General features: G+C 43.6%; 1 protein-coding gene across 2 annotated transcripts in view; it reads left to right on the top strand.

Annotated features, from left to right (window-relative positions):
- The window catches only part of LOC311100278 (protein turtle homolog A-like), a 40365-nt gene extending 21487 nt beyond the window's left edge, over nt 1–18878 (top strand). For both annotated transcript variants that reach the window (XM_084141133.1, XM_084141132.1), the window contains exons 14-22: nt 3462–3652; nt 3797–4011; nt 9937–10021; nt 10399–10569; nt 10946–10982; nt 13599–16226; nt 16389–16474; nt 16887–17052; nt 17249–18878. In XM_084141133.1, the coding sequence (XP_083997259.1) occupies nt 3462–3652; nt 3797–4011; nt 9937–10021; nt 10399–10569; nt 10946–10982; nt 13599–16226; nt 16389–16474; nt 16887–17032 (3559 nt within the window). In that variant the 3' untranslated portion in view covers nt 17033–17052; nt 17249–18878. The remainder of the gene's footprint in view (nt 1–3461; nt 3653–3796; nt 4012–9936; nt 10022–10398; nt 10570–10945; nt 10983–13598; nt 16227–16388; nt 16475–16886; nt 17053–17248) is intronic.
- Nucleotides 18879–19179: the final 301 nt, after the last annotated feature.

Here is a 19179-nt window from a genome sequence, read left to right as displayed (position 1 = left end):
ATGCAATGTTTAAATCTGGCTTCTCTACGGCCTTCTCTCTGCTCTCTGCATGATCAATCATCAACGCTCATGGTGGGGACACAACCCATTTCAGTATGGAGCGCAGTTCACAGTGCATGTAGCCCTATCATCTCTTCAGGGTAACTTTTCTTCCATGCAACAGTAATATATGGACCGAATGCACGTCTAATTTACACATCTCCATCTGGTTTTCAGGGGCCACCTTATTTTTTTGTTGTAAATATATATATTTTTATTGCAACTGCAAAGTTTTAAAACAGCCTATCACTCGAATATCGTTGCTTTAAATCAGAGCACGTGCGAGCACTCTTTCTCTCTCCATCAATTCCATTAAAATTGCATCCAAAATAGATCATCCTGTTCTAGATTGATATATATATATACAGTATATATAGGGCCTAGCATACCTCTTTTAGGTAATAAATGCAATGCAGTATTAGCCTTATATTTAGCTAATTAATGATGGGTTATGCATAATAAGCTTCTAACTTATAGCCTCTGTCTCTTGCGCAATACGCACGCACCTGTGCTCCGCTGGCCTCTCTCCTTAAAAAAACGCTCCTTAGCTCTTCGAGTCCCATACAGGAAAAGCTAGACTAGAATAGCTTGCTGGACTTTTTTTGTTGTTGTTGCATTTCTTATACCAATCGACTATTCGAAGAGGGACGCAAGCTCTTGTTTGCTGAATGTTAAATACAACCGCCAATAGATCTCACAGGTAGTTTGAAAGAAGAGCGAACGCGCGATGGCGGTAGGCTATAGCAGTTATTTATTCAGACCCATAACCATTCGATCTTCGTGAAGAGAAGTGAAAGCCATCTGCATCTAACTCTAGTCCTATATTATTCAAGGATGTTATTAGAATGATGAAGATAAGGACAACAAAATATATTTAACTGTTGAAAGCGAGAAGCTCTTATCCAGTGCGACTTACAGTAGTGAGTTCATACATTTTCATACTTGTTTTGTACTGGTCCCCTGTGGGAAACAAACCCATAACCCTGGCGTTGCAAGTGCCATGTTCTACCAACTGAGCCACACGAGATATTATGAAAGGTAGGCCTATATATGCATCAGCCTACTAATTATAAAAATAGGCCTTATTATATTCCAAAATTAAAATCTAATTCGCTACTTGTAACTTTGTAGGCCGCATGTGCTGCACCAGAATCACGTGTTCTCTCAGCTTTAACATGGGTTGAACAAGGTGCGTAATTCCAGTCCATATAATACAGTATAATACAATACAGTACAGTAATACAGTTCACACTCAAAAAGATTAGCCTACTGGAGCTAGTTTCATTTATTTATCCAAGAGAGCATATAGCTAGCTACATCTATGGGCTTTTAAGTTTTTCTGTCATGCGTAATGTGCAGTAGCCTATACAGTGCATTCGGAAAGTATTCAGACCCCTTGACTTTTTCTACATTTTGTTACGTTACAACCTTATTCTAAAATGGATTAAATTGTTTTTTTTTGTCCTCATCAATCTACACACAATACCCCATAATGACAAAGCAAAAACAGGTTTTTATCAATTTTTACAAATGTATTATACATACAAAACAGAAATATCATGTTTACATAAGTGTTCAGACCCTTTGCTAAGTACTTTGTTGAAGAACCATTGGCAGCGATTACAGCCTCGAGTCTTCTTGGGTATGATGCTACAAGCTTGGCACACCTGTATTTGGGGAGTTTCTCCCATTCTTCTCTGCAGATCCTCTCAAGCTCTGTCAGGTTGGATGGGGAGCATCGCTGCACAGCTATTTTCAGGTCTCTCCAGAGATGTTCAATCGGGTTCAAGTCCGGGCTCTGGCTGGGCCACTCAAGGGCATTCAGAGGCTTGTCCCGAAGCCACTCCTGCGTTGTCTTGGCTGTGGGCTTAGTGTCGTTGTTCTTTTGGAAGGTGAACCTTCACCCCAGTCTGAGGTCCTGGACGCTCTGGAGCAGGATTTCATCAAGAATCTCTCTGTACTTTGCTCTGTTCATCTTCCCCTCAAACCTGACTAGTCTCCCAGTCCCTGCCGCTGAAAAACATCCCCACAGCATGATGCTGCCACCACCATGCTTCACAGTAGGGATGGTGCTAGGTTTCCTCCAGATGTGACGTTTGGCATTCAGGCCAAAGAGTTCAATCTTGGTTTCATCAGACCAGAGAATCTTGTTTCTCATGGTCTGAGAGTCTTTGGGTACCTTTTGGCAAACTCCAAGCGGGCTATTATGTGCCTTTTACTGAGGAGTGGCTTCCGTCTGGCCACTCTACCATAAAGGCCTGATTGGTGAAAGTTCTCCCATCTCCACAGAGGAACTCTGGAGCTCTATCAGAGTGACAATCGGGTTCTTGGTCACCTCCTTGACCAAGGCCCTTCTCCCCCGATTGCTCAGTTTGGCCAGGCGGCCAGCTCTAGGAAGAGTCTTGGTGATTCCATACATCTTCCATTTAAGAATGATGGACGCCACTATGTTCTTGGGGACCTTCAATGCTGCAGAATTTTTTTTGTACCCTTCCCCACATCTGTGCCTCGACACAATTATGTCGCAGAGTTCTACAGACAATTCCTTTGACCTCATTGCTTGGTTTTTGCTCTGTTATACACTGTCAAATGGGACCTTATATAGACAGGTGTGTGCCTTTCCAAATCATGTCCAATCAATTGAATTTACCACAGGTGGACTCCAATCAAGTTGTATAAACATCTCAACGATGATCAATGGAAACAGGATGCACCTGATCTCAATTTCGAGTCTCATAGTAAAGGGCCTGAATACTTATGTAAATAATATATTTCAGTTTTTTATTTCTAATAAATGTGCTAAAATGTCTAAAATCCTGTTTTTGTTTTGTCATTATGGGGTATTGTGTGTAGATAGATGAGGAAAATGTTTTATTTAATCAATTTTAGAATAAGGCTGTAACGTAACAAAATGTGGAAAAGGTCACAGGGTCTGAATACTTTCCGAAGGCGCTGTATATCATATACTGTATGTAGCCTATTGGATAACAGCACAATAATTTAGCCTTTTTTGGGCTTGGGCTCATAAAATGTCTTTAATATAGGGCTCATAAAATGTATTTAATGTATGGCTCATCAGGCTCAGGTAGCATCAGGCTTGAATTTCCGATCAAAGCTCTAATCAAATCCAGACATAGGCCTATTTATATGCTTTATAATGCTTTTGAATGACACTTTCGGTTTTGGTGGGAAATACCGGGTTACCCGAGAGAAAAGTGATTTGTTCTCGGGATGGAACATTTGTAAAATACTGGGAAAATATTCAACCCTAACACACAGACGCACAGACACACACACACACACTTTCTATATATTTTTTATTCAAATTTTTCTTTCTCTCTCCATTCTCTCTCTCTTTCTTTTTTTCTCTTTATTTCTTATTTCTCTCTCCATTCACTCCCCCTCTCCTCCTCTCTCTGCAGGTTGAAGCAGATGTCTGCGGGTGACAGTGGGGTGAAACAGGAGTGGCTCTCTGTGCCCGTGCTCTCCTCCCCTGGCTCCAGTCTGCAGGTGACAGGGCTGGTCCCTGACACAGAGTACCAGTTCAGTGTCCTGCCACACAACAAAGTGGGCACTGGGCCTTTCAGTGAGATCACCACCATCCGAACTCTGAGTCAGTACCCGTTGTGTTGAGAGCCTGAATGACATTGTCTACTCAAGGCTGCATGCTTGGAGAAATAGAAATGTTCTTCTCCCCAAAAAATTATTCCAAAGTAGGTGCATTTTTTTCTAAGGCTGTTCTGCTTTACACCATCAGATCCACTCCCAAGGAGAGCGAAACTAGAGCCGCCCACATCATTGTCAGCCAATAAGAGCTCGGCAGGTATAGTCCTGCAATGGTCTCCTGTGGCTCAGTTCCCGCCCATCACTGGATTTGTCCTCCAATCGCGCTCCGAGCAAGGGGAGTGGTTAAATCTAGACGAGGACATCAGTGCCAATAGAAGTGTGATGATCATTCCAGGTCTGCGCAAGGTAACCGCCAGTCCCTGTTAGTCACTCCCTCTGAGACCAATCAACAGATATCATCCCCTGCTTTAGCTGCCTTAGAGATATTTATATTGGTTATCAAAATCAAATCAAGCTTTATTTATACAGCACATTTCAGACATGGAATGCAACATAATGTGCTTCACAGGAAAAAAAGTAATAAAAACAATGAAAATAAAAACTGAAATATTTACCCCACAACAAACATAAGAGGATAAAAAACAAAATAATAACAATAAAAACTGAACAACTAAAAAGCACGCCAAGGAAAAGCAAAGCTAAAAAGGTGTGTTTTAAGATCTCTTTTATATATGTCCACGGTTTCAGCCCCCCTCAGGTTCTCTGGCAGGCTATTCCAGAGGCTGGGGGCATAGTAACTAAAGGCTGCCTCTCCATGCCTCTTGGTCCTAGGCTTTGGGATAGTTAAAAGGCCAGTGCCAGAGGACCTGAGGGACCTACTGGGTACATAACTTAAAAGCATGTCTGACATGTATTGGGGTGCACAATCGTGGATTGATTTAAAAACTAATAGAAGAATCTTAAAATCTATTCACAGGCAGCCAGTGCAGAGACCTTAAAACTGGTGTAATGTGCTGCAGCATTCTGTATGTTTTGTAGTTGACCAGGGGCGGTGTGTTCAATAGGGCGATATGGGCGACGCACTGCCAAATGGGAAAAGGAAGGGATTTTTTTTCTAATCAATTATATCACGGCAACAGTAGTTATCAGTGTTGTAATCTAGACGTCTGATCTGCCACAGTGCCACTAAATGTCCAATCAGGCTAAAGTCGTGCTTCAAATGCCCCCCCCCCCCCCCCCCCCCTTTTGGGGCGATTTCAGTCAGGTTGAAAATCGCCCAGAAGTCTGTCATAGACTCCCATGTAAAATCTATTTTTTTCAAATATCAGAGCTTTCAATACAATCTCTATGGGTTTCTGAGGGCTTGCACTTACGCGCTTTCGTCATACGTAACGTAACCATGAATGTAACTAAGAAAAGAGCGGGTAGCCTCATCAATCAATTCACGTACTACTATCAAGATGGCTATAGCGTTCAGTGCAACTCGATTGTCTCTTTGAAATAAGTTACTTTTTGTCGGCGAACAAATCAAGATAAATTGGCAACGAAACAATTAGGACCTCCCAGACCAAATTTAATAATTCAACAGGTTTCTACTAAAGGGGGGAAGTCCTACACCCGAGGATTTTCCAAAAATTGGTACGAACGAAAAACCTGGCTAGCAGGCTGCGATGTAGCTAATGCAGTCTTCTGCTACCCCCTGCTTACTCTTTCACCCTGAAGGCGGCACGGCAGACAGCACCGCTTGGACAGCGACTGGTGTGTAACGGACATGCACCATCTTTCAGGAAAGATTAAGAAACATGAGCTGTCAAAGACCCACATGGATAGCTGTTTGAGATTGTCTGCTTTGGGGAGAGTGAACATTCCCACTCAACTGGATGAGGGATACAGGCTAGCTGTCCGCCGCCACAACGATGAGGTTAGTGTTGATAATCACAAGTTTACTGGAGAACTGAAACTGACAAGGCTGACAAGATAGGACCCTTTTGTCCATTGTTATTGGATAGGAACAGAACTTATAACCAGCTCCTGACCTAAATAGATCTTAGCACAACATTTTACTCAACATATCATATTCCATATTCACTATAACAAATATATTTACTACGACATTAGCAAGAACCGCCACATCCTCAGCCGGCTAATCCAGTGTGTGAAGTTTTGCGGAGTGTTTGAGTTAGCTTTGCGAGGCAAAGATGAAACTGAGGGCTCCACCAACCCTGGTAAGCCAACACTTTTGAGATCAGTCAATAAATGCTTCTGGTATTGACTTATATGCTGCCCCTGTCTTCATGTTGTTGCTGGACATATCTTTTTAAAAATGTGTGTAGGTCACCTAAATCATCAGAAAAATTGCCCCCCCTGAGAATTTTTTCAGGAGCCGCCACTGTAGTTGACCAATGGCTTTCTTGGGTAGACCAGACAGGAAAGCATTACAGTAGTCAAGCCTGCTTGTAATAAAAGCATGGATGAGTCTCTCTGTATCAGCCTGATAGAGAAACAGCCGCACCTTGGCAATGTTCCTCAGGTGGTAAAAAGCTATTTTGGTCACATTCCTGATGTGCGATTCGAAATTGAGTTAAGAATCTAAAATAACACCTAGGTTTTTTACCTGTTTTTTTTCATCTTTATTGCTTGTGAATTAAAATGTGCAGCCAGATTCTTTCTCTGTGCTTTGGCTCCAACAATAAGAACCTTGGTCTTGTCTTGATTTAGCTGGAGGAAGTTGTGAGCCATCCAAGTATTTAAATCACTAATACGGTCTAATAATTTATCCGTGGAGCTAAAATCCTCTGGTGACACAGAAATGTAAAGTTATGTATCGTCTGCGTAGCAGCTAAAATCAATACTGTGCTTTCTGATAACGCTGGCAATGAGTAACATATATAAACTGAACAGTACCGGACCCAAAATCGAACCTTGTTGAATGCCACGTGATATTTATTTTCTCTGAGTTATGTTCACCAAGGGTGATAAAAAACTCTCGACCTGTTAAATAAGTCCTAAACCAATTTAGTCTGTCCAGAAGGAAATCATGGTCAACAATGTCAAATGCAGCACTTAAATCCAAGAGTACAAGGACAGAGAACTGTTTGGCATCTGTGTTGGCTCTAAGATCTGTATTGGCTCTAAGATCATTTACCACTTTAGACAGCGCTGTGGTATTTACACTCTTAGAAAAAAAGGTGCTATCTAGAACCTAAATGGTTCTTTGGCTGTCCTCATAGGAGAAGCCTTTGAATAACCATTTTTAGTTCCAGGTAGAACCCTTTTGGTCCCAGGTAGAACCCTTTTGGGTTCCATGAAGAACCCTTTCCACAGAGGGTTCTACATGGAACCCAAAATTGTTCTCCTATGGGGACAGCCGAAGAACCATTTTGGAACCCTTTTTTCTAACAGTGTAAATTAGGCTTATCACATGCCAGCTATCATCTTTCTTCACTCTTTCAATCTACACTGAACAAAAATATAAACGCAACATGTAAAGTGTTGGTCCCATGTTTCATGAGCTGAAATAAAAGATCCCAGAAATTTTACATATGCACAAAAAGCTTACTTCTCTCAAATTCTGTACACAAATTTGTTTACATCCCAGTTAGTGAGCATTTCTCCTTTGCCAAGATAATCCATCCACCTGACATATGTGGCATATTAAACAGCATGATCATTACACAGGTGCACCTTGTGCTGGGGACAATAAAAGGCCACTCTAAAATGTGAAGATTTGTCACATAACACAATGCCACAGATGTCTCAAGTTTTGAAGGACCGTGCAATTGGCATGCTGACTGCAGCACTGTCCACCAACCGGCCTCACAACCGCAGACAATGTGTATGGCGTCGTGTGGTCGAGCGGTTTGCTGATGTCAACGTTGTGAACTGAGTGCCCAATGGTGGCAGTGGGGTTATGGTATGGGCAGGCATAAGCTACAGACAACAAACACAATTGCATTTAATTGTTGGCAATTTTAATGCACAGAGATACCGTGACGAGATCCTGAGGCCCATTGTCGTGCCATTCATCCACCGCCATCACCTCATGTTTCAGCAAGATAATGTTGTAAGGATCTGTGCACAATTCCTGGAAGATGAAAATGTCCCAGTTCTTCCATGGCCTGCATACTTACCAGACATGTCACTCATTGAGCATGTTTGGGATGCTCTGGATCGACGTGTAGGACAGCATGTTCCAGTTCCCGCCAATATCCAGCAACTTCGCACAGCCATTGAAGAGGAGTGGGACAACATTCCACAGGCCACAATCAACAGCCTGATCAACTCTAAGCGAAGGAGATGTGTCGTGCTGCATTAGGCTAATGGTGGTCACACCAGATACTGACTGGTTTTCTGATCCACACCCCTACCTATTTTTTAAGGTATCTGTGACCAACAGATGCATATTTGTATTCCCAGTCATGTGAAATCCATAGATTAGGGCCTAATGAATTTATTTAAATTGACTGATTTCCTTAAATGAACTGTAACTCAGTACAATCTTGAAAATTGTTGCATGTGTGTTTGTATTTTTGTTCAGTGCCTTTGGAAAGTATTCAGACCCCTTGACTTTTTCCACATTTTGTTACGTTACAGCCTTATTCTAAAATTGATTAAATAAAACATTTTCCTCAGCAATCTACACACAATACCCCATAATGACAAAGCAAAAACTGGTTTTTATAATTTTTAGCAAATTTATTAAAAAAAATAAAAAACGGAAATTCTTATTTACATAAGTATTTAGAGCCTTTGCTATGAGACTCGAAATTGAGCTCAGGTGCATCCTGTTTCCATTGATCATCCTTGAGATGTTTATACAACTTGATTTACCTGTGGTAAATTGGACATGATTTGGCAAGGCACACACCTGTCTATATAAGGTCCCACAGTTAACAGTTCACGTCAGAGCAAAAACCAAGCCATGAGGTCAAAGGAATTGTCCGTAGAGCTCCGAGACAGGATTGTGTCGAGGCACAGATCTGGGTAAGTTTACCAAAAAATTTCTGCAGTATTGAAGGTCCCGTAGAACATAGCTGCCTCCATCATTCTTAAATGGAAGAAGTTTGGAACCACCAAGACTCTTCCTAAATCTGTCCGCCCGGCCAAACTGAGCAATCGGGGGAGAAGGGCCTTGGTTAGGGAGGTGACCAAGAACCCAATGGTCACTCTGACAGAGCTCTAAAGTTCCTCTGTGAATATTGGAGAATCTTCCAGAAGGACAACCATCTCTGCAGCACTCCACCAATCAGGCCTTTATGGTAGAGTGGCCAGACGGAAGCCCCTCCTCAGTAAAAGGCCCATAACAGCCCGCTTGGAGTTTGCCAAAAGGCACCTAAAGGACTCTCAGACCATGAGAAACAAGATTCTCTGGTTTGATGAAACCAAGATTGAACTCTTTGGCCTGAATGCCAAGCGTCACGTCTGGAGGAAACCTTGCACCATCCCTACTGTGAAGCATGGTGGTGGCAGCATCATGCTGTGGGATGTTTGTCAGCGGCAGGGACTGTGAGACTAGTCAGGATTGAGGGAAAGATGAACGGAGCATTGTACAGAAAGATCCTTGATGAAAACCTGCTCCAGAGCGCTCAGGACCTCAGACTGGGGCGAAGGTTCACCTTCCAACAGGACAACGACCCTAAGCACACAGCGAAGACAACGCAGGAGTGGTTTCGGGACAAGTCTCTGAATGTCCTTGAGTGGCCCAGCCAGAGCCCGGACTTGAACCCGATCGAACATCTCTGGAGAGACCTGAAAATAGCTGTTCAGCGACGCTCCCCATCCAACCTGACAGAGCTTGAGAGGATCTGCAGAGAAGAATGGGAGAAACTCCCCAAATACAGGTGTGTCAAGCTTGTAGCATCATACCCAAGAAGATTCAAGGCTATAATCGCTGCCAATGGTGCTTCAACAAAGTACTTAGTAAAGGGTCTGAATACTTATGTAAATGTGATATTTCAGTTGTTTTTATTTTTAACAAATTAGCAAACATTTCTAAAACTGTTTTTGTTTTGTCATTATGGGGTATTGTGTGCACATTGATGAGGGGAAAAAAAACAATTTTATCAATTTAAAAATAAGGCCGTAACGTAACAAAACGTGGAAAAAGTAAAGGGGTCTGACTACTTTCCGAATGAACTGTATATCCTTCCTTCCCTCTCTGTCTACCTCCTTTTTTCACTCTCTCCTTCTCTTCCCTAAATCTGAATTCAGATGAGCCTGATTAGCATTGCAGGCGCAATCCCATGTTGACAAAGTATGGTTTCAACCCCCTGCCCCTCTGTCCTCCCCGTGTGTGTGTATCTATGTGTGTGTTTGTATGTGTGTGTCTAGGACTCTGTGTACGAGCTGCGGCTGCTGTCCCGGCGAGGGGAGTTGCTGAGCGAGCCTAGTCCATCAGTTAACGTCTCCAACATGGGTTAGTGTTTCAGGCTGGGGAGCCAGGCAGAGCCATGCAGGCAGTCTCTCTCCTCTCTGTTCCACTGGCACCACATAATTAGAACAGCCCTCTGGAGAATACTGGTCTATTAGGAGTCTGAATGATGGAAATATTGCAGCTAATAACTTAGTTAGAATTAGACCATAGTCTGGCTTTTTTAACATGATATTAATATTTCATTATGGGACATATTGAAGACCGATATAACAGAGGTAGACATCATGCTTCTATTCTGTCATGCTGTATATTGGGTGAACTGCCCTAGTGTATCTACTGTAAGGGAATGAATGCATTGTTAACATTTGGTTGTGGTAAATCTCTGTGTTATGGATGCTGATGTTGTGGTCATGCCACAGGGATGGATATGTACCCTGCCAGTTCCCGCCTCCTGGAGTTTGTACCCGAACCGCTATTGGCTGGAGTGATGGGAGGCGTCGCCTTCCTGTGTTTGGCCCTCATCCTGGTCGTAGGGACAGTGTGTATCATCAGTCACAAGAGAGACCAGCGACGCAGGAAGAAGAAAGATGGTGAAATATTATCACTTAACTAATTACATGCACTATGAGCACCACGATACAGCATATAGATGTCCTCCAATACTCTTTCATAAATCATAGTTCAGTGCATAGACATGATGCCATGCTTGTCAACTCCATCCCACTTTAGTTGTAAAATATATTAATGTAATTTACATTGCAGCTAATTAGGGTCATTTCTCATTAATGTTGCTGATTAATGTGCCAGTAATTAACTTTGAGGGATGGCCTATTGCTGTGCCTCCGGACATTTATGGCTGCTTTGATTGGGCTCATATTATTGGGCTTGATTTTATTTTTTCGTTGATTTCCTTTCAATGGTGACTGTGTCATTGTGAATCATCATCTTTCCCCCCTGCCCTTTCAGATCTCCCTCCTGCCATCTATAAAAGCCCCTCCTCAAAGTAAGTCCCTCTCCTCCATATTCTTTTTCATTGTTTTCCCTCTCATTGCCATTTTAGTTTTACTTAAGATTCTATTTTTTTCAGACTTTCAGGAAATTTGAAAGTACCATACCCAACCTTCGCCTTTGTCTTAATGTCATTTTTTAAAAGACTGGTATTTTCAAGGCATCTTAAGACGTCTTCAAGACGTGTCTATAGACACATTTCAATTTTTTCCAAGACATTGGGTTGGGTAGGTTACCTCCTAAATGTAATCTGTCCAAAATTGTTACCCAAACTCAGTAACATAATCTGATTACTTTAAGTTAATTTTAGATTAGTTTCCCCTTAAGAGGCATTAGAAGAAGACACACATATATATAACCAATTAAACAACATCTATTGCAGGATAAATCAAAGTTAGAGTTTACATAGCTGGCCATAAATGGATGTTGCATTTTACTTTATGGGTTGGTTATGTAGGCTTCTTCTAACCCATTGCGTTCTACTACAGATAATAATATGATTATTAGGTTATATCTTTACATAAAAAAACAAAGTCTGTCAGATTTCCAGTCATTTCAATTAATTTAATAACCCTTGATCTTCAAAAATAGGACTTATAAATATGGAAGTATAGATTAGCCAAATTGTTTTACCTCAGCATAACCCAAAAACTACAGATTTATTAGCCTACTCTGTTGTTTATGATTTTGTTGTCATGGAGGACTGATTGGGCTCATTGTTTCGAATTGAAAAATAAATGTTGCTCTCATGGAATGGTATGCTTTGAGCACTACCGAGAAAGTGCTATTTGCATTTGAAAAATGTATGCCATATGCTGCATTTGCTATAACCCTATTGTTTACGTTTTTGTTGGTGACACTTTGATATCTCAATAATTTGCAGCGGTTTAAGGGTGAATCCACAGTTGAAACAATAACAAAATGGACACCCCGCCTCTGTTTTGGTAAAAAGCTGAGGGCTGGGCCTGGAGAAATGTAACCACGCTCAGATGAATAGACAGAGCTACAGCTGCAAGGACTGACCATCTATCATATCAACATTATTGTTTGAACCATGTTTTAAGGCTACATTGTTTGTTTACATTGACAATGTTTACAAACATTAGAGAAAAACAAGTATATATTTTGGGTTCTCATGGGGTGTGACAGTTGAACTAAGCTCATGAGGCATTTATAAGTTATATTCTTCAAGAATCAATGGGTATATGTCATTAATTTATAAGTCCAAACATGGATGTAGCAACTACATGTTGCCCCTTTAAGTCTATTAAAAGTATGCGAATCAGAGTATGTGTCCGTTAGGCCTATAGACATTATTTTTCAATCAGCACAAATTAGATTGAGCAATAAAAACCCCACTCGTGGTCTTCTTAAATTAAACTTGTTTTTGACAGTATGGAGCACAATACCAAGGAGGAGTTTACAAGTTAGGAACTCCCTCAAACTTTTATTCCATGATCAAATTAAATCAATCAAATGTATTTCTAAAGCCCTTTTTTCATCAGCAGATGTCACAAAGTGCTATACAGAAACCCAGCCTAAAACCCCAAACAGCAAGCAATGCAGATGTAGAAGCACGGTGGCTAGGAAAAACTCCCTAGAAAGGCAGGAACCTAGGAAGAAACCTAGAGAGGAAACAGGCTCTGAGGGGTGGCCAGTCCTCTTCTGGCTGTGCGGGGTGGAGATTATAAGAGTACGTGGCCATTAAGGCCAGATTGTTCTTCAAGATGTTCAAACGTTCATAGATGACCAGCAGGGTCAAATAATAATCCATAGGCTGGGATATGCAGCTGTTGCAAGAGCGCATCTTTCACTGGCTGTCCACTGGTCGCAAAAACAATGATCGATAGGCAATTTAAACTTCTTCAATTCAACCATAATTGGGTTAAAATACACATCTATATTTGTGAACAGCCATCCACAACAACCATAATCTGTAAGGCTCAAATAACTAAATGAGAGAGCAGCAGTGTGATTCACATCAATGCGCTATGTAGATATCAATAATAAGTGATATCTGTATCGTCCTTACCTCCAAGCGTTTATTCAAGTTGGATAAACTTTCGATGCCGACAGCAGTCACACCATTGTATCCTACAAAAGCCTATTCCTGCTCTTTTCCTGCGATCCATCAAACGCTTTAGTGTGTCATCATAGTGGTCTCTGACTTGTGGTCAGACTCGCTCAGGCGGAACAAATTTTAACTTGTGCCTTTTTTCAATGCTGATTTGAATGTCATTGAGAAAACAGAAATGTGTCAAATATGTTTTTCCGCAAATATCCTTTCTGAATTTAAAGTAACCCTAGAAGTAATCATCTAGTTTTTCAAAAGTATCTGATTACAATATTTTTGCTGGTAGCATAGCAGATTACAGTTACAGTCTTTTGTTAAACTGTAACATGTAACGGGTTTCATGTAATCTGTTACTCCCCAACCTTGCTTAAGATGTCTCAAGATGTCTTCACAAAACATCTCAAGACATGGTTGGTGATGGCTCGGTAAAGTGGCCCTTCGACCTGGTGAATATTCCCTGTTCGCTCTCTCTCGCTCTCATCCTTCCTTTAAACCCTTCGCTCTCTCGCTCTCTCGCTCTCTCGCTCTCTCTCGTAGCGGGTCCCTTGCTAGCAGTCCAGACAGTGTGCTGAAGCAGAAGCTCCTCCATTCCCACTATCCTGGCTCCACCTCCCCCTCCTGCTCCTCCTCCCAGTCGGACCACTCCTCTTTCGGCAGACCCAGCCGCGGTGAGTACCAGGACCAGTGCCAGCAGCTGCTCTCCTGCCGCCCACCTCCTCCTCACTACGCCCCCCACCACCACCACCACCTCCCCAGGACAGGCTCTTCTCCCACTTCCCCTCTAGAGTTAATCTCCAGAGGCCCTGACAGTCTCTTCATGATGCAGCCCTACGACCAGGCCTCCATCCACATTTCCCACAACATGAGATCCCTGAGGAAAGACTTCCCACAATCCACAGGGGTCCAGAGGTCAGTGTCCCTTCGCTCTGAGAAGAGTGTGAGGAGGGAGCCGCCGTTTGTTCTCTCAGTGGACCTACCCCCCTGTGGTGGATCTAACCCCAACCCCACGACCAGGGTCCGGGCCATGGCCAAACACCTTTCCCTCCATGGACGATTCTATCTGGATGGGGAGCAGGACAGTTTTGCTGGACATCCAGGCAAGAGTAGTCCCTACTCAGACAGTAACTCAGACATGTACCCCCAGCCAAGCCTGGAGGAGAGCAACCCAGGATACACGTCACTAAAGCGGGCCGTCCAGCCCGCTACCGCCAGCACCCTGGTGCTACAGATGGAGCATGAGAGGGAGACGGGCAACATGAGCAGGTGTCTGAAGCTGGCCCGGGAGAGAGAGGAGCTGGAGAGAAAGCTACGGAAGTACACGCTGGAGAGGAACGCTACTTTAGATGGGAAGAGCGAGAGACCAGGCAGAGATGAGGAGAGCTGGAGAGAGACTGAAGAATGCGATCCCATATGGAAACCTCAGGAAAGCACCTCTCCACAAAATCACCCCCATCACTGTGACCCCCAGGCCAACTTGGGGAGCTCTAGCATGGCCAAAGGGCCTTTGTCCCCATCTTATATTCACTGGGAGGCCAGCCCTCTCACCTCAGCCACCAGCCTGGTCGCAGCCCATCACACCCCCTCTGAGAGGACAGCGACCCTCCACTGTGACCGTCCAGTCACTCAATGTCCCTTTCTGTCACCTGTCACACAACACCCCCTCAGGGATAAGCGAGCAGAGGGTCACTCTAAGAGGAGGGTGAGTCACCAGCCACTAGAGAGGCAAGAAGGGAAAGAAGCTGCGAGGGTCAAGACACACACAGGGCTTTGTGATGCTACTCACATGTCAACAGAGATGAAGGGAGATGACTCACATGAATGGAACAGCAAGAGTAATCAATGCCATTCCAAGTCTAAACCAGATGTATCTGTCAACAAAGTGCCTGGTTCATGGAAAGTGGAGTTAGCAAGGTCACAGCCATTTGAAAAGCCATCTCAACACACATTGGTGGATCTCTTAGACTGTATAGAGATGAGCGTGGATGAACCAGAGGATGAAGGCTCAGTGGATCCTCCTACCAATCCCATAATGCTCCAGAGACATGACCTATTGGCCGAGAAAGACCACAGAAGACCGCAAACCACAAAAGAAGTCCGCAGAGGCCATCCATTGGACCACAGAAAGAGCCCAGTGTCTAGAGAGGAGCGGGAGAAGTGGCACAGGAGGTCACCTTGGGGCAGAAGCCCAGCTACCATTCAGCCTCCCAGGCCGGTGCTCAGGAAGGCCCTCAGTCTAGGAGGCTCTCAGAACGGGGATGACCGCCACCACCAGCGCAGCCACAGTCTAGACTCCAGGAGACAATCCCAGGTTAACTTCCTGACGCCTGATGCCTGGGTAGACTCTCTCAGCCAGGAGAACTGCTCCTCTCCTTTCTCCATCCGGCCAGACTCTGTGTTCTGGGAACCGGAATTCACCTCAGCTCCTGAGACCAACCACACAGAGGCCCCCCCTGCCTGCCCTCCTCCCCCTCCTCCCCCCCAGGACCCCCAGCCTCCCAGCAGGGCCCCACAGCAGCTTTATGAAGCATACAAGGGTAATATGCACATCCCAAAAGTAAGAAAACTGGTGCTGGAGAGACAGCAGCCGCTCCCCCCAACCCCTCCTCCAGTGCCTTCGGGCCCCATCCACCACCCCCACAACCCCCGCAAAAAGGCCTCCATCTTCCCAGACGCCTCCAGGTGGCCCATCACCTACCAGGAGGCCCTGAGGTCCGTGCAGCGCATGGAGGCCAGGAAGAATGCCTCTCTCCCCAGGGACCACAGGGAGCACTGTAGAGGCAGAACTACAGCTCCCTCCCTGGTCAGGGGTTACAGCTGGCCTGCACCCCTTCACACCTCTCAGCCACCCCAGGAGGAGGAGAAGCAGGAGGTGGTAGAAGAGGAGGAGGAGGAAGAGGAGGAGGAGGAGGAGGAGGAAGGAGAGGAGAGGTATGGGGGGCATGAGACAGAGGTGGAGATTGGGAGGTATCATCGGGGAGTGCCAGACTCAGGGGGGAGCTACAGTAGCTATACCAGCCAGAGCAGTGGCAGGGGGAGTCTGGAGCCTCCCAATGGGCGCCTGTCCATCTGCCTGTCCCCAACCCTCACCAGCTCTCCTGAGACCATCGAGGAGATACAGGGGAACACAGAGGAGACACGCCTACAGGACATGGAGGCATTGAAAAGGTGAGTGCTTCAGTCTTCCTTTATTTACATCTCTATTGCTATCTGTCTACATTGTCCCTTTCACATTGAGCAAGATGCAACACAATGAATAGCCAATTAAATAAAATGTCCTTCAACATCAGCCATCACAAACTTTCCACTTGTGTGTGTGTGTTTCTTCAGGAGAAAGGCCTCAGTGGATGAGAACTATGAGTGGGATTCAACTGATGTGTCCATTCAGCCAGGAGACCAAGACCTTGAAGGCAGAAGTGAGAGAGCTATAATGTTCCTTTTTAGACTGGCATGCCACTGTCTGTGAATTAAAGATGTTCAGAACTGAGTTGAATAACACTAGCTCTGTTGCTTAAGAACAGGCGTGTGAAACTAATTTTGCCCTAAGGGTCACATTCGGTCTTCACCGAGGCCACACGGCAAATTGGTTATCTTGCCTTGCTGTCAAGATCCACACAAAATATTCTGTCCACTCTTTTGGGACATTTTTAATGTTCCTGTCTAGCTTTCGTTGTGGTGACTGTTAGCGGGCTAGACACAGGGAAGACACTTAGTTATTTTTTTTAAATTAAAGGTTCTTCAGAAATTCTTCAATTGGTTTGATTGACACCCCTGCTTTAGATTATATAAGGATCTTTCTAATCGATATCCAATCTTCTCCTGCTCTAGGCCTGTTCTCCTCAGTGAGTCTACTGAAGTCTACTCCCAGCATGCACCATTCCAGGAAGGGCCTCAAAGAGTCAGTCCAATTCCAGGGTCATCACCATGTGACCAGCCGCTACTCAGACCCCGAGCCAGAGACTGTGCTGTTCTGACAGTCCAATCTATACCTAAGGTCAGCTCAGAGCTCTCATTTCTGTTATTGTTTGTCTGAACAGGACTATAGATCTGTGTGATTGGCTGTGTTTACCCATGTCCCTCCCACCTTATTGTGTGGGTGTTTTTGTTTTCTCTGTTTGTATGCGTCTGTCGGTCTTCTCCCGTTACTTTCTACTAATATCCCAGTGAATTTCACACTTTTATTTATACAGACTTCCACCAACAATGTGAAAATAGAGTGCCATCATCAGCAATTCAGTATGGATCAACCTCTCAACCATCTGACTGACTGGACTCTGGTGGACGCTCAGGGGCTGAGTAAAGGATTGGCTGTTGTTGTTCAGAGCTGTACCTACCAAAGAGGACTCTCACCACTGATTTACAAGAGCTAGTAGTTACATTGATTGATCTCTGCTACTTCTATGGAATATTATGTATATGGTACTTGTTACCAAGTCAGTGAATAAGCAGGTACAATCTTTGGTCTGCCTTGCCCATCATCATGGCACTGACATTAATCAATACAACAATCAAACTCTTGGTCTCACAGAAGAACAGTTTGAGAAAAGGCAAACCACTGCTGGGCTGGCACTTTGTTCCACTGCTACAACACTTTCAACGTATGACAGAGCTATGATGGATGATCAATTTTCTGTGAGATGGAGAGAGAGAGAGAGCGAGAGAGAGAGCTTGAGAGGGCCGGATAACAGGACTGATGGACATTGTGCAGAAGAAGTAGGCCGCATCATGGCTTTTTCACAAGTATTTTTTTTTCACAGGCCTGGCCTAGTGTGACAGCATCTGCAGTACAACCCTGAGCTCTGAGTAGACAATCAATACCATTACCCCAGGAGGTTAACTCACTAGGGTTGATCAGATGTAGCTTTAGATCACGCTATGAAGAACGACTGCTTTCTTTTCTACCCATATTCTCAAGATGTAGCTCATCTAATTTCTCTCTGTTTTTAACCTCATTGATGTCGTGCAATGTTTTGTACTGTCAATTGATTTTTTTGTACCCAGAGTGCAGTAGTTTTTTTGTGTGTGCCTGTTGCTGCGATAAATGAAGGCCATTTTTTTCACCAAACTTGTGTAAAATGAGAATGATTATCAGTGCGCATTAGCGGCAAGATATTGTTTGCCATGTCTAATTTGGAGATTGAAACTGAAATCTGATTTTTTCAATCAGTCGATCTCCGAGTCATCCGAGTCAGGGAGGGAGATGAGAATTCACAGCATGTCAGAGGAGTTAATTAGGTTCTAGAATGCCTTCCAGCACAACGTCTGGTGAGAGAGGAGAGGAGAGGAGGGGAGCCGGGGATATAAATGCCTTTTGAGCTGTACTCATTCTGTTATCAGTTTACAACGGCAGATCACCCCCACTTACCCTCCATTTTAATTTCAACTAACATTTTGTACACAGAAATTACTTCCAGGGAAATGTCAGTTTGTCCACTTTGGGTTTTATATACGTGCTATGGCTCTCAATAGCAATACAATGCCAATATACTGTACATTAATTATTTTCCTCAGACTGAGTGCAAATGCAGCAAGAAGAATGACAACAAATATATTGCTACTTTGCTATTGTAAAGGAACACATTGGGATTGTATACAAAATTATAAAGGTTAACTATTTTCCAGGTTTCTGTGCACTTAAGATATATTTGTTTTTATACCGAAAATTATTCAGTGTTTTGTATAGACTGACTATAGTGTATTCCTTTGTATGTTCTGTGCTTTGTTTACTGATTATGTACTACTTACTGTACAATGTATCCTTATATACATACATATTTTCCAGAGAACTGAATAATAAATACTTGTTCTATTCATGTTTTATTCAGTACCCCAAAGCAATTATTTGGCTTTTTTTAAATTATAATTTAAATGAGCATTTACTACTTCAACACATTATTATAAACCTGAAGCTTGATATGTTTACATTAAATAACGTCCCTCTATCTCTCTTTTATCTCCTTGATATAACTTTTCACCTTTTCATGCAGTTGTGCTTTTTCTCCATCAGAAGCGTTCCCTCGGTCTGGAAGAGGACATCATTATAAAGCCATTAACGGGTCATGATGCAGCAGATAACTATTCCATGTGTTAGGCCTATCTGTCTGAAGGACCTACCTCTTCC

Source organism: Coregonus lavaretus, assembly GCF_964263955.1.
Source record: "Coregonus lavaretus genome assembly, chromosome: 24".
NCBI classification, from domain to species: Eukaryota; Metazoa; Chordata; class Actinopteri; order Salmoniformes; family Salmonidae; genus Coregonus; species Coregonus lavaretus.
Note: the sequence above shows the minus strand (reverse complement) of the source record. Positions and strands in the feature narration are given on the sequence as shown.